Below are 14,276 nucleotides of genomic sequence, written 5' to 3' on the forward strand. Positions count from 1 at the left end.
CAGAATGGAGGGATGGGGGAGACAGAATGACGGGAAGGGGGAGAGAGAATGGAGGGAAGAATTGAGGGAGAGAGAATGGAGGGAAGAATTGAGGGAGAAAGAATGGAGGGAAGGGAGAGAAAAGGGGGAGATAAAATGTAGGAATGGGGGAGAGAATCGAGGAGAGAGAATGGAGGATGGGGGGGATGTAGGGAGGGTGGGAGAGAAAATGTAGGGGGGGTGAGAGGCGACGGGGGGAGGGAGACGATAGGGGGTGGGTGGGGGAGAGAGAATTCTATCAGTGTAATTCTACGTGAATGACCCCATTTAAGTGAATGAGGCAGCTCATGCTAAATTACTGGCAGCGGATAGGGCTGCTGACTCCTGGCCTGTTCCCAAGGATGTGACGATTCCGCCTGTAATTACACATCTTTATTGTTTGGTCACAACATGCAGCATGGCCCTTTTAATTTGCCGGTATGACATCGCCCCTTTAAGCCCGCCTCCTCCCTCATGAGCCTGCTGGGAATGTGGGTTGGAACCTGTTCGGGGAAGAGATCATCAGCTGACAGTGCTGTGACTGCGCTGTTCTCACTGCTACCTCCGGGACAGGATTCCATCCCTCTGCACGCAGGTATACCAAGCCTTACATACTGTAACTCTCAGCCAGCAGGTCCACAGGAGAGGAGATGGGGGGGGTTATATTCACAAGCAAGGGTTTACAGTTTGCAGTCGGGGAACAGGACTGTTCCATAGAGAATTGGGGGCAAGTCAGCTGTGTTGGAGAAGAGAGATTAACTAGGGTACATCACTGTAATGGGGTTAGGGTTACATAACTAATATGGGGACAGACACTGTGAGTGTCTATCAAATGGCCTCCAGTAAATGCTACTTTGATTTGATATATTTCTACAATCAGTGTAACAGGATATTTTGCCCAGTGTGTGTCAGTTTCAGTTTGGGATGGTCATGTTGTAAGAGTATTTCAAGAGGTAATCCGAGCACGTGTGTGTGTGTGTGTGTGTGTGTGTGTGTGTGTGTGTGTGTGTGTGTGTGTGTGTGTTATATATGCAGTATTTGATTTTTATTGAACACTACCTAAACTGCCAATCGATTGGTTCTCATGTGATCATTCAGCAAAATCCTGTTTCCCAGGGTTTACTAAATGGCTGCCTTTCAGTTTTAATCAATCCTTCAGTCAGTGTAACTCAGCAGCTACAATGTATTCTTATATTACTAAGGTAACATCTATTGTTACTGTTTGCCGCTCAAACTGCTGGGAATATTGGCAACAAATTATCACAAACAGGAAAGTGTTACAAAGATCTTGCACTGGTTGGGAGGAGTTTAAAACCTATACAGAAATCAAGAGATAGTAAGTATTATCTAATACTACAGAACTGATTTATTTAAAAAAAAAAAAAAAACAGGAAGGATATTGCATGGATTTCTCCTTTAACTGACACTTTTTTTAAACTTTTTTGTTAGTGGGGAGTGGTTAGGCATCAACTTCTGCATCTGTCAAACATTATATCCCCCTCCTATTGCGTCACAATACTTCCAAAATTCTAACTAACAATCTATATTTAAAGGATTAATACTTGAATAACACGTTTTATAAAAATATATATATATATCGAAACGAGCAGGTTATTTTTCTGGAGTATGTATATGTGTGTGTATATATATATATATATATATATGTATGTATGTATGTATGTATATATATATATATATATGTGTATGTATATGTGTATGTATGTATGTGTGTATATATATATATGTGTGTGTGTGTGTGTGTGTCAGATAAGGCAGTTGGCACTCCAATAGGTGCTGGTAAGCCACAGGTGCACGTCCCATATAGAGAATGTAGTTATACGTTACCGTTCCAAGGATTGGTAAACAAGAGACAGCACTCAATGTTGAAAATCAAAGTGTATTAGTGAAAGCAAAAATACATCCAGAAACCCAACGTTTCGGTCCTACAGAATGGGACCTTCCTCAGGGAGGAACACACACATACATACACACACACACATACACACATACACACACACATACACATACATACATACATACACACATACATACATACACACATACATACATACACACATACATACACACATACATACATACACACATACATACATACATACACACATACATACATACACATATACACACGGAATATATATATATATATATATATATATATATATATATATATATATATATATATATATATATATATATATATATATATATATATATATATATATATATATATTGCAGAATAAATGAGTACTCCAGTATTCGGTGATACCTTTTTTATTGGACTAACAATTTATGTCATAGGACAAGCTTTCGAGAGTTATCCTCTCTTCTTCAGGTCAAGCAATACCACAGGTCAAGCATATCCACACACGGAATATATATATATATATATCTCTCTCTCTCTCTCTCTCTCTCTCTCTCTCTCTCTCTCTCTCTCTCTCTCTCTCTCTCTCTCTCTCTCTCTCTCTCTCTCTCTCTCTCTCTCTCTCTCTCTCTCTCTCTCTCAAGACATGCAGATGAGCATACAGTTGTATTTACATTTGTGTGTGTATATATATATATAATACATACACATGGAATATATATATATATATATATATATATATATATTCCATGTGGATATTGAATGGGTGTAACAAGTAGTATTAAATCCTGGAATAACACACCTGGGAGCATTTATGTGCTCATGTCAAGCTCTCCCAGAAAAAAAAACTTGCATTGTATTAAATTCTCTCCCCTGTCTCAGTGCTGTGAGCACTGAGCTGTGTGAGTGAATTGTAGTGTGGTTCAAGTACAGTTGGATTTAGTGTAGTTATAACTAGAAAAGTGGTGTGTATTACTAGCATTGGTGTGTGAGCTTGCAGAATGTACAGTGGGTTCATTTATTTTGATTGTGTGGGAGTTAGTATTTTTTTTTTTATTATAGTATAAAACACCTGATTTGTGGTGTGTTCTTTGTTTTTTGTTTTTTTGCGAATTTGGATCCACCTCTGATCGGTCGGTTCCTTTTAGTCCGTGGATCAGTCTCAAAAACGGCAATTCGATTTTTTTTTTTTTTTTTTTTAAACGGGCAATCCATCTGTAGATTCAGATTCTTAAAATCTGGATTGAAACTGTAACAGTCGTCAGATTTTCAGTGGCAAAAGGAAAGTTCCGGGAACGGATTTGGACTAGTTCACCCACCCTAGTCAGCAGTTGCTACTCCATAGTTGCAACAATGAGCAGGATTGAGAATGTCACTAAATGCACATTTTGCCACATGTATCTCTCTTCCAGGGAGCATAGTGCTGTGGGAAGTGTGAGCAGGTGCTCTCTAGTGTCTCAGATTGCTGATCTGAAGAGGCAACATTGGGGGACATTAACCATCTTTAAAAGAGATTATTGCTCATTGGGCTGGCTGGCACTAACGGTGGAGCTGTGACTGAGGACTGGGAGGCGGAAGGTAGCCGGGTCACAGTTTGAAGAGGCAGGCCAGTTCTGAGCGAAGCCATCTCAATAGATTTGCCAGATTCAGTGAAGATATTGGTGGTGTCAGAGCAGGAATGGCGAGGCTGGGGGAGACTGATTACTCTAGTGGCCTGGGGAATTGTTTTTCCACCACACAGGGGAGTCGGGCTTCTCGGGAGACTAAGAAAGGTTGTGGTGGTAGGAAATGGAAACAAAAGAAACAGCGCACAACGCCAAATAGTGAAGCAAGTAATGCTATGTATTAGTAATTACAGGGTAATAAATCTGCGTACATCAAAACAGTGGAATAGGTGCATTTAGTGTGTTTCACACAAGTTACCACTCAGCAACTGTTGTCAGAAGAGTCTGCAGCTTGCTTCTCTCAGCGGGGGCGCTACGTTGGTTCAGGAGCAGGATTAATGTCCAAAACCCCTCATCCAGCAGTACATCGCTCCCAAGGGGATTTCCCTTTACAGCAACCACGCTCCGATGCAGGTATTGGTGCTTGATGGGACCGCTCGCGCTTCCAAGCCGTCTGGTGCAGCTCGTGTAACTCAGCGAGCAGATCCACTGTACGGGGGTAAGACCTCAGCTCTGCAAGGGTACACTCGGTGTGCCACGTTGTCGCTCCATCACGGGATACTGCGTGATGACGTCACAGTCTCCGCAGCAGCGAGGGAACCGGCAGGGAGGCAGTCAAAGTCTCTCAAAGTCTCTCATATGCCCAAAATTACCACTGGGAGTAATACTAGCAGAGTGAAGCCAATGGAGGCAATGGCAATATTAAGGCACTAGATAAAAATCATCCAACATGTTTCGTAGAATAAACTACTTCTTCAGGGAAATTCTGGGTTAGATAGTAGCGCACAGTATTTTCTCTGTTTTTTACTGTGGTGGTAGGAGACTCCATTATTAGGAGGGAAGAGAGGGTAATCTGTTCCTGTGACTGCATGAAATTAACAGTTTGTCTCCCGGGTGTTGGGGTTGGGCATATTGTTGATCGGTTAGACAGATTGTTGGGTGGGGTTGGCACTGACCCAGCGGCGTTGGTGCACATTGTCACCAATAACATAGTTAAAGAAAGATGGATGGTCCTAAAAAATTGGTTTCAGGGACCTAGGCCACAAGTTTAGGGCAAGGATATCCAAGGTAGTGTAACCCCTCTATTTCCACAGTCTATATGTGCTATGTTGGGGCCTGAGTCTGTCTTCCCTTAGTACACCATAATTGGACCCCTTGAAAAAAGTGTGTGTGTGACCCCTGGGCAACCCTACACTCACACACAATAAATTGGGTTGCTGCGCTTTTTCCCCTTATTCCAGTCACAGTGTCAATAAAGAAGCACTTTATGTGGTGGAGCTCTGTTCTCAAAATGGTGTGTAGTTGCGTTGCACACCTGCTAAGAGTCAAGCATATGTGAGGTGTATGTTTAATACACACACGATACTCTACTTGCAGGAAAAGGCCTCCTGACTCTGTAATCCGGTTGCTCTTTAACAGCCCAGCAAGTACCTGGATCTCTTACTGTCGAACACATATTCTTATTCTCATAACACATTCTTCTCTGTGTGTAGGAGATGTTTCTGCAGCTGTCTCTACTTTCTCGGCTCCTTGGCTGGCAGTCTCGTACAAGCCTCTTCTTTCACAATTTGTGAGTGTCTGGCTCTCTTCAAGCCCTTCTTACTATCACCTGGGCTGTCTGTGTGTGTGCCCCATAGATTGATACCACCTATCTCTGTGTGGTGATCACAAAATTATTCATAATAGTCAGCATAAATTTATGGATAAGGATAAGTTCTGCCAAACTAACCTTATTAGTTTTTTGAGGAGGTACAGTAAGTAGGAATTTAGACCAGGGTAATGCAGTTGATGTGATCTACTTTTCTTTTTTTAATGGCTTTTCATACGGTTTGACATCAGGTTAGTGTACACAATAAAGCAAATTGGACACATTTTTTAAATATTTGCAGCTGGATTGAAAACTGGTTGAAGGATAGAGGGTTGTCATAAATGGAACCTTTTCAGGTTGGGCTAAAATTGTGATTGGAGTACCTCAGGGATTGGTACTGGGACCACTGCTTCTTAACTTCATTATTAATGACCTTCAGGTTGGCATAGAGAGCATTATTAATGACCTTCAGGTTGGCATAGAGAGCAAAGTATCGATCTTTGCTGATAACACTAAATTGTGTAAGGTAGTAAAGAACTACCTTACACAAGAACAGGATGTAATTTCTCCCCAGAAGGACTTCAATACATGGGCAGATAAATGGCAGATGAGGTTTAATACAGATAAATATATGGTTATGCATTTAGGAAACACGAATAAACAGGTAATTTACAAATGAAATGGGGATAAATTATGAGAATCCTTGATGGAGAAGGATTTAGGAGTGCTTGAAGACAGCAGGCTTAGCAATTGTGCCCAAAGTCATGCAGTAGCTGCAAAGGCAAACAAGATCTTATCTTGCATTAAAGGGGCAATGGATGGAAGTAAAGTAAACATTCTTATGCCCCTTTTATAAAGGATTAGTAAGACCACATCTTGAATATGGAGTACAATTTTGGGCATCACTCCATAAAAAAAGACATGCATCTAGAAAAAGTGCGGAGTAGAGCAACCAAATTAATAAGGGGGATGGAAGATCAGATTTGAGGCAAGGCTAGCTAAACTAGATTTGCTTTCATTAGAAAAGAGGTGTCTAAGAGGGTATATGATGACTATATCCTATATACAAATATATGCAGGGTCAATACAAGGCGATGTCAAAAGAACTTTTCATCCCAAAGGCGGTACGAACGACACAGGGTCATCTCTTCAGGTTGAAGGAAATGAGATTTTACCAGCAACAAAGGAAAGAGTTCTTCTATACAGTAAGGGCAGTTAAAATGTGCAATTCATTACCCATGGAGACTATCATGGCAGATACAATAGATATCTTCAAACAAAAGCCTGGACATCTTTTTAGAAATGTTATGGTATACAGGGCAATACCAAATAAGTAAACATCGGAAGTATGTGGATTCAGCGATGCATCTGAAATCGGTTGATGTTTCACTGGGGTTTGTGTTTGCCTTCCTCTGGATCAAAATACTGTAAATACAAATATAGGATAAGATCTGTTGTCTAAATTTAACATAAATTAACTTGATGGACATGTCGTGGTTTTTTTTTTTTTAAATTAAATCTCTACTATGTTACTATGTAACCCTGTAAAGGTTTGGGTGAGAATTATGTTTTTAGGGTTATTGTACAGTGTTCTTATTTTGCATGTGATAGGGATATAATACCATGTATTTTGATCACTGCAGTGTCCTAATCGGGGTTCTTTGTCTGTCCTGAGATACGTCACACTAGAGTAGAATATTTGGTTCAAAGATGCACAACATCCTGGCCAACTATTAGAGGCCATTACATTTTCTGCCTCATACAAACACTTGGAAGTAGAGGAGGAAAGATGATCTAAAGCAGCAGTGTAACGTTAAGAACAACATTAACAGATTAGCTTGTGGTTTTTTTTTTTTTTTTAGAAGGAAATTGTGCAATTTGCTCAGTGCACGATAGCCATACATTACTGAAAGGTACGATTGTATCAGCACGTGATCAGTCATAACAATTGTGGACTTTAGCTTTGGAGATGTCACATGCCTGAAATGGCAAGTGGCCAAATTAGGTAATTATCTGACTGAGCCAGCTCGTCCAATGCACTATGGGTGGGATGAAGAATATCTGCTAACTCCCTTCTGGGCAATTGTCTCCGTCTTAATTTATTATTTGAGCTTAAAATGTTTTTCAGCAGTGTTCTGCAAACTGTGTTTTTATTGGGGTCTGAACTGCCAGACCTAAAGATAATCCCAGGATATCTGTTATTTTTACTATTCTTGTACAGTAAATATAATCACACAGTATACTGTATAAAAAAGACAATACTAGATTCTATATTTTATTTAGGCTTAAGGCTTCTCCCACACTGTAGACCTACTTCACTATACCATGACTTGGTATCGAGGCTTTAAAAATGTGCAAGGTGCTGAGGGGTATTTTATACTGAACGCATTTTTCTCTGGATATTGCCTTCTTACTCCCCAAATATTGTTTCTTTTTTTTTTTTTTAGTTTTGTCTACTTAATATCTATTTTTGGATTTTTCAAAGGTATGCAGATTAAAAATGGAAAGAGGAGTTATCAATATATAAAATACACATTTTCTACTGGAAGGGGAGCTTTCAAAATATCAATTCTTTGACCGTAAACGCTTGATTCACATCTCGGGTATACAAACAACTACAGTACGAGTTATGTTTATCATTAAAACGACACTTGTACATAAATTGACCACTAAACAAACCACAGTAAAGGATATTCAACCTTACAGCCCTGCTCCTCTGTCATATTGGTTGAGTGTGAATCCCCCAGTCCCATCAAATTCATAAATTATACTTTTTATAAAAGTAGTTCGCTTCTCCATCTTTAATATGTGTACAATCCTATAGTTTATTTGGAGGATAATAGGTGGGACAAGGCAAAGATGTGGCTGTCTCCATTGTGACGCATGTGCAAAACCTGCTTTTTTGAACATCCGTTACAGATTTAGTCATCTCGGGGGGAGGGAACTTTCCCGGAGGGACATTATGGATCCCAGAAAGCTGTCCTTCTCAAATGGTCAGACATGAGTCTAAAGTAACCTGCATGAAAGATCCTCTGCAACAATATAAGGAGAGGGACGTATTACATAAATATAGGCTCTAAGTGGCGAGATACCTGTGATAAACCATTTTACACTTCTACCCATATACCTGATCACTCCAACAGTCAGCTCCAAAATTAATCTTTCAAGTTGACATAGTTTTGTTTTTCGGTTTCTAGTGTGTAAATTGTGCCAATAGTTGGTACAGTTAGTTGAGCCTTTTCAATCAGCGGACGTATAGCAAATACTCCCAAAAAGTGTTGTCATATTTAGGAGTGAAAATATTTTTCTATAAATTGCCTCAGATGGAAAGATTGGAATACCCGTATGTCACTCAGATTATTGACTGTTTTTTCTTGAAACATCAGGACTATTTTAGCTGGATCACCATAGATGAGTTCATATTCATTTCCAGATCATAAGGCCTTGATTTTATACCAGATGCCGTTGGGCGGCAGTGCGATCTGGTGACGTCATACGCATGCTGCTGCCGAGCGGCATCTGGAACAAGCAGGAGACACGAGAAGTAGAGATTGACAGGGAGGCGTGGCTGTGAGTGGTTCACCCTCATTGGCTGAACTGCTCACGTGATGCGGCCGTCGCCAGCCAAGAACACATTTTTAGTGTCTCTTCTTCAGTCTTCTGCCCTGCAATTCCAGGCGGCACGCACATCGCTCGAGGTATGTTTACCTCAATTGGATTAATGCATTATGTTTTTGTACCACGCGCCGACATTTTTTTGGTATAATCATGGCCTAAGGAGAAAGATTTAGGTTGTCTGCCAGGTTCAAAATCCAGGTTTCTGAACAAAGATGTTAACGTACCTAAATAATTTCATTTGCTGTCATGGTGCTGCTTTTGAATCCTCTTATCAACCAAGTTTTCCTATTGGCAAGGAGAAAACAACTTTCTAATTATGGCTTTTTGAGCTGATTTGCATTATGTCATCAAAGCTAGTAGGACTTCCTCCACAGCAAACCTAAAGAATATAAGTTTTTGTATTCTTGATTTCTGCCCGGCCCAGAACAAGTTCAAATAATCATCCAGTTCCCTCTTCAATATATGTATGGGTAGTGAGTGTTTGGGATACATAAAGGCTTCTGGGTAGCAAGGTTATTTTAAATCGGGCGGTTCTACATAACCATATTGTTCTATACTTGTACCAACATGCCAAACCTTTTACTAAGATCTAAGCATTTTTGGATTATTGACATTACAAAGTTGTTGGTTAATTGGCAGTATGGAGACCTAGTTGGATTGATGCTCAAGTACTTAAGGTGGTCTTGCTGGTTTGGGTTTATGGGTCTCCGATTGCTTAAAACCTGCCATGTGCTATTCTCTTGATCTGGGACAAAGTAATGTACTTGAAGTCCTACAATTTGCTTCCATTTGCTGGGTCACACTGATTGTGTACAGCATGCTCAGCGGATTGTTAAAAGGATCTGGGAAATTTCTTCTACAGTAGATGACGATATTGCATTCATTTCAGACCTTTGCATGTGGGTTCATGTAAAGTTATTTAATTACCAGACTTAATTGCATTAAAATGTTGAAATCCTTGGCAAAGAACATACTGTACTTAAAATATATCTTATCTAGCCTGGGCTCCTCAACTTATATTGATATTAGATTGAATTGGTCAGTATCATAAATTGGACACACGATGATTCATAGTCTGAAAAAAAAAGTATATAATATTAAAGTTACACAATGTCACAATGTCACAATAGGGCAGTATTTATCAAGCTTGCCCCTTGCCTGGCATCTCAGATTTTTGTTTTCATGTCATGGTGCTCCCAATGACTGATTATGATGAAACCAAAAGCACATTCTTTAACTAAGAAAAGGGCATATTTTGAGTACGCAATCACTGACCCAAACCCTAAATAAAGTGAATTCCAATTAAACATTTCTAATCAATGAATATGGGGAAGCAACTGTATAATGTTCAATAAAACACACCTGGGCAAAAAAATGCTTTCTAACATTTGATATCCAGACAAATTACTTTCCCTAAGACCACAAAAACTCTCTTCCACATCTTGCCATATATTCCCTCCTCTTCCCCCCCCCCCCCATATGCAGTATCTATACCCCGCTCACTCCTGCGTCCATCCTCTTCTGTCGGCACCCCACATCCATACCAGCATTTGTGTTCCTAATGCCCTATTTTCAGGAATGATAGGGCAGGTACAAGGTCAGTCTGGGTATGTCCTGTCCCATGTCTTTATGTGGCTTCCAAGAACTGTATGATCCCTGAGCAATGTGTGGCATCAAGTGATCCTTTTGATTTCATATGTGTACTGTACATGGCTTCATGCCATGGAGAGTCTGTGTAGTAGTTTGGTTATTTTTAAAGGTGTGTTGCTGTTCTTCAGAGATTTTATACTTTGAAACTTTGAGGCAAGCATCCATAGTACTGGTTATTCATTGATTTAGGGACATTTAACCGGGGAAACCCTGGAGTTATCAAGTGAAATGATTTATTAATGGATGTGGCAATGCTTTTGCAGGTTCCTCTTAGAGCAAAAAAGTTAAGTGCTTCTAAGTGAAACAGGGCAGTTTTTTTTTTTACTGGATGTATGTTTTTGTTTTGGGGAACTATAAAAACACTTCTCACTTTCCAAAAGATGCAACGTTTGATATTTGCATTGTTCGTAGTTTGGCTAACAAGTGGCATATCCCAGGCCCTGTTAATCTCTGAAATACAGCAACTAAAGTGTGTGGGTGTATGTGTGGTGTTTACCCATAAGCAGGCGAACTAGCTCAGCTACTTTGAAGTGACGACAAAGTACAAAAGTGCTGATGTTTTTTAAATGGCAGGTTCATTTTCTTCCTTTCATGTTCCAGGCTGCTCTGCTAGATCAAGCTTCATTGCTGAGCTATATGGAATCCACAGACTAACCAGACATGTCCATATATTTTTTTTTTAAAGCTGTCTGGTGACCTTTTTAGAGGCATAAAGTGTCCTGAGAAGCAGCGCTCCAGACATCATTACAGCACAATTTGGCCAAGACATGTTATCTGAATACCCAGTGGTTAGCCCCCATTTTTAAAAGGAGCTGAAACCCTTCTGAGCAATGGGGAGACCGCTCCATAGCTTTACAGTTAAGGAGTTAATGATGATTAAGAAAGGCACAGGTAGATCTTCCCTTTAAAAGTGTACACACTATTTACCGCAATCTCCCTCGAGCATAAAGTAAGCAACTTTCATCCAAGTTATGAGATTTATTGGAATATTTAGTCAGATTACACTTTCGCCTACATTGATATCTTTGCATCTCTGGTAAAACTCATTTGGCCTCTGGATGAAGAAATAGGATTTCTGGCAGTAATAGTTTATATTTTAAGTTCTGACTGAAACTTCTAAATGGTGTATTTATTACAGAATGTAACACATGGTACAACTATAGCTTACCTGCAGAACAGCAATTAAAATGGTATCTGTATTCCATTACTGATTAATTATGTTCATCAGAATGTTCATTCACTCTGTTCTTGCATTATTACAATTTATTTATAACACAGACAAAACCACTGGTCTATGGAAAGACGAGAACAGAAAAAGGCCCCCGTTGTCTAGCACTCAACTCTAGTGTATAGTTAATGATTTAAAATGTAACCGTTTTAAATCATTAACTATACACCAAGGTTGAGTGCTAGACAAGTTGTGTGCAACTGGTCTCGGCTGCTTTTGGGAGGGTAGTGCCCACCCCCCCCCCCCCCCCAAGGTTTAAGCTTGCCCCACCCCACTTTCCAAGTTGGCAGGTCCGTTTCATTTTGCCAGGTTACGACAGATCCAATGTGATCAATCTTCCTGTAATTATACAGGTAAATAAGAATTTTAACCCAGGGAGTGTTGGGACCTGCTACAGTCATGCCTTGAAAGTGGCAGCAGGCTTAAGATGCTTTGGCCAAAGGATTAAACTAAATGACCCTTTTTGTTCAAGAGATTATATAGGTATTGCACTGTGTATTTTTGTAACATTGGTGTGTGTGGTGTGTGTGGTGTGTGTGGTGTGTGTGGTGTGTGTGGTGTGTGTGGTGTGTGTGTGTGGTGTGTGTGTGGTGTGTGTGGTGTGTGTGTGTGGTGTGTGTGGTGTGTGTGGTGTGTGTGGTGTGTGTGGTGTGTGTGTGGTTTAAGTGAAAAGTTAAACAGCAGTGATGCAGTGGGGAGGCTGGCGATATCCAGGTCTTGCCGTTGTCTGTCCCTTCCTCATGTTAACCCTGTCCATGCTGGTTTAGTGGACAGGAGCAGTGAAGGTGAAGCATATTGGTGGGGGGGGGGGGGCGCATTTGCTGCGAATCAGGTATTTGTAAGCGCGTCTGAGGTGAAGTTATTGTGGTTGGTAACTACAGCATACCAATTTGTAATGGCTTAGAAAGTGGCCTATGTACAGCATATTGCAGTCCTTGTCATTTTATTATGGTACACCAATAAAACCTGTGATCTAAAATCTATTTTATTTATTTTAGCAATGGAAAAGCAAGCGGCTCTGGAGATGGAAGAAAATGCCTTAATTCGAAGCATCGAAGAGGAGTACAAGAAAGCCTTTCTGTATATAAATAAAGGTCTGAGCACGGATGAGGCAGGTTACAAGGAAGAGGCACGCAACTATTACAGGCAAGGACAGGAGCACATGATAAGAGGATTAAGTGTCTCCTTAGAGGCACCTGAGTGCGTTTCTCCGGCCTGGGTGTCTGCCAGGCAAATGCAAGTTAAGATGCAGGAGACCATGCAGAATGTTAATACTCGGTTGGATATCCTACAACAAAGCATATCCTCTGCTACAGTAGATCCTTCTGCACCAAGTTCATCAACTCAAATGCCCAATTTGTACCCCACGTTGCCTCCGAAGGAAAAGCCTGAAAGACCACCCGCTCCCAAATCTCTCATTCTCACTGCACAGCCATCTCCAGTGAATAGTGATTCATCTGTTCCAGAAGTGAATCCCTTTGTAGGTCCAGTAGCACCTCCATCATACACTCCCCAGGCCACAGATGGGCATTATACTGTGTCATATGGGACTGAATCTGGGGAACTTTCTATAGTGGGAGATGATTTCTACACAATGGCGACTCATCCGCCACCGGTACAGAGTCTGGGGGTGGATGCAGAGGAATTGATCCTTATACCACGAGGAGTTCAGATTTTCTTTGTGACACCTGATGGACAGGTCAGTGCCCCTTCGTATCCAGGGTATCTGCGCATTGTGAAGTTTATGGACACCAGCGGTGACATGGCTCAGACTCGTCCTCCTGCTTTCCTTCAGGTAAGATTCACATTCATCAATGGAGACCAAGGTTTGTACATGTTTGGTGTTTAAATGTTTCTCTTGTTCCAGAACCTTATTTATACACACTTATAATTTACTATTTTCAATATTATTAATAACATTTATTTTCTTCAATACATCCCAAATGAGATTATTATTTTTTTTTTTAATTAGTCTTTGTCCATCTATAAACTTGGATTAAGCAATCCATTACTAATCATTTATGAACTTCCCATGCTTCTCTAGTAGCCCAAAGTAACGCTCTACTTTTCAGTGGTTAGCTCTTCTCTCTCTCTTTTTTTTTTTTTTTTGGTCCCCCTTCTTAATTGACAAAAGTGCTGTTGGTTTGTTATATATTCCACAGGACAGTAATATTGCCTGCAATGCATTGCTGTTCTCTCGAAATGTTTGTGAATTTCTGTTACAAATGGGCAAAGCTTAGAGTTAGATACAGTACTGTACAATAAAAGGGTAGTATCAGGTATCCACACGTTTTGTAGGTGGGAAGTAGAGAATTACAACTACCCCAACAAACACCCTTATAATAAGTATCAATATATCTTCTTTCCTGTGCAAGTGTCTCAATTACTTTCCTCACACTGCGGTCCAATTTTGTGGCATATTACACCAAGAACAAAAATAAAACTCCTTTTGGAAATTTAGGACTCGCCGTCCAATTATAACATAACCCTAATGTATATGAATGAATAAAGGAAGAATCTCCAATTTCTACAACAGACAATCCAGTATTGGTTAAAGAAATTGGAGTTTCTCCCTTTATTCAAATACATATTACATTGACAACCACAAAGAAAGATCTCTACGTTGTC

The 14,276-nt window shown here is 40.2% G+C and overlaps 1 protein-coding gene across 3 annotated transcripts in view; it reads left to right on the forward strand.

Moving 5' to 3' along the window:
• The first annotated feature begins 460 nt into the window (after positions 1-460).
• Positions 461-14,276, forward strand: part of SPART (spartin) — a 53,547-nt gene continuing 39,731 nt past the window's right edge. For all 3 annotated transcript variants that reach the window (XR_012799997.1, XM_075592094.1, XM_075592095.1), the window contains exons 1-2: positions 461-613; positions 12,647-13,443. Coding sequence is in view for 2 of the 3 variants with exons in the window: in XM_075592094.1 (XP_075448209.1) it covers positions 493-613; positions 12,647-13,443 (918 nt within the window). In the remaining variant the exon portion in view is untranslated. The remainder of the gene's footprint in view (positions 614-12,646; positions 13,444-14,276) is intronic.

This window comes from Ascaphus truei, chromosome 3 (genome assembly GCF_040206685.1).
Source record: "Ascaphus truei isolate aAscTru1 chromosome 3, aAscTru1.hap1, whole genome shotgun sequence".
In the NCBI taxonomy this organism is placed as follows: Eukaryota; Metazoa; Chordata; class Amphibia; order Anura; family Ascaphidae; genus Ascaphus; species Ascaphus truei.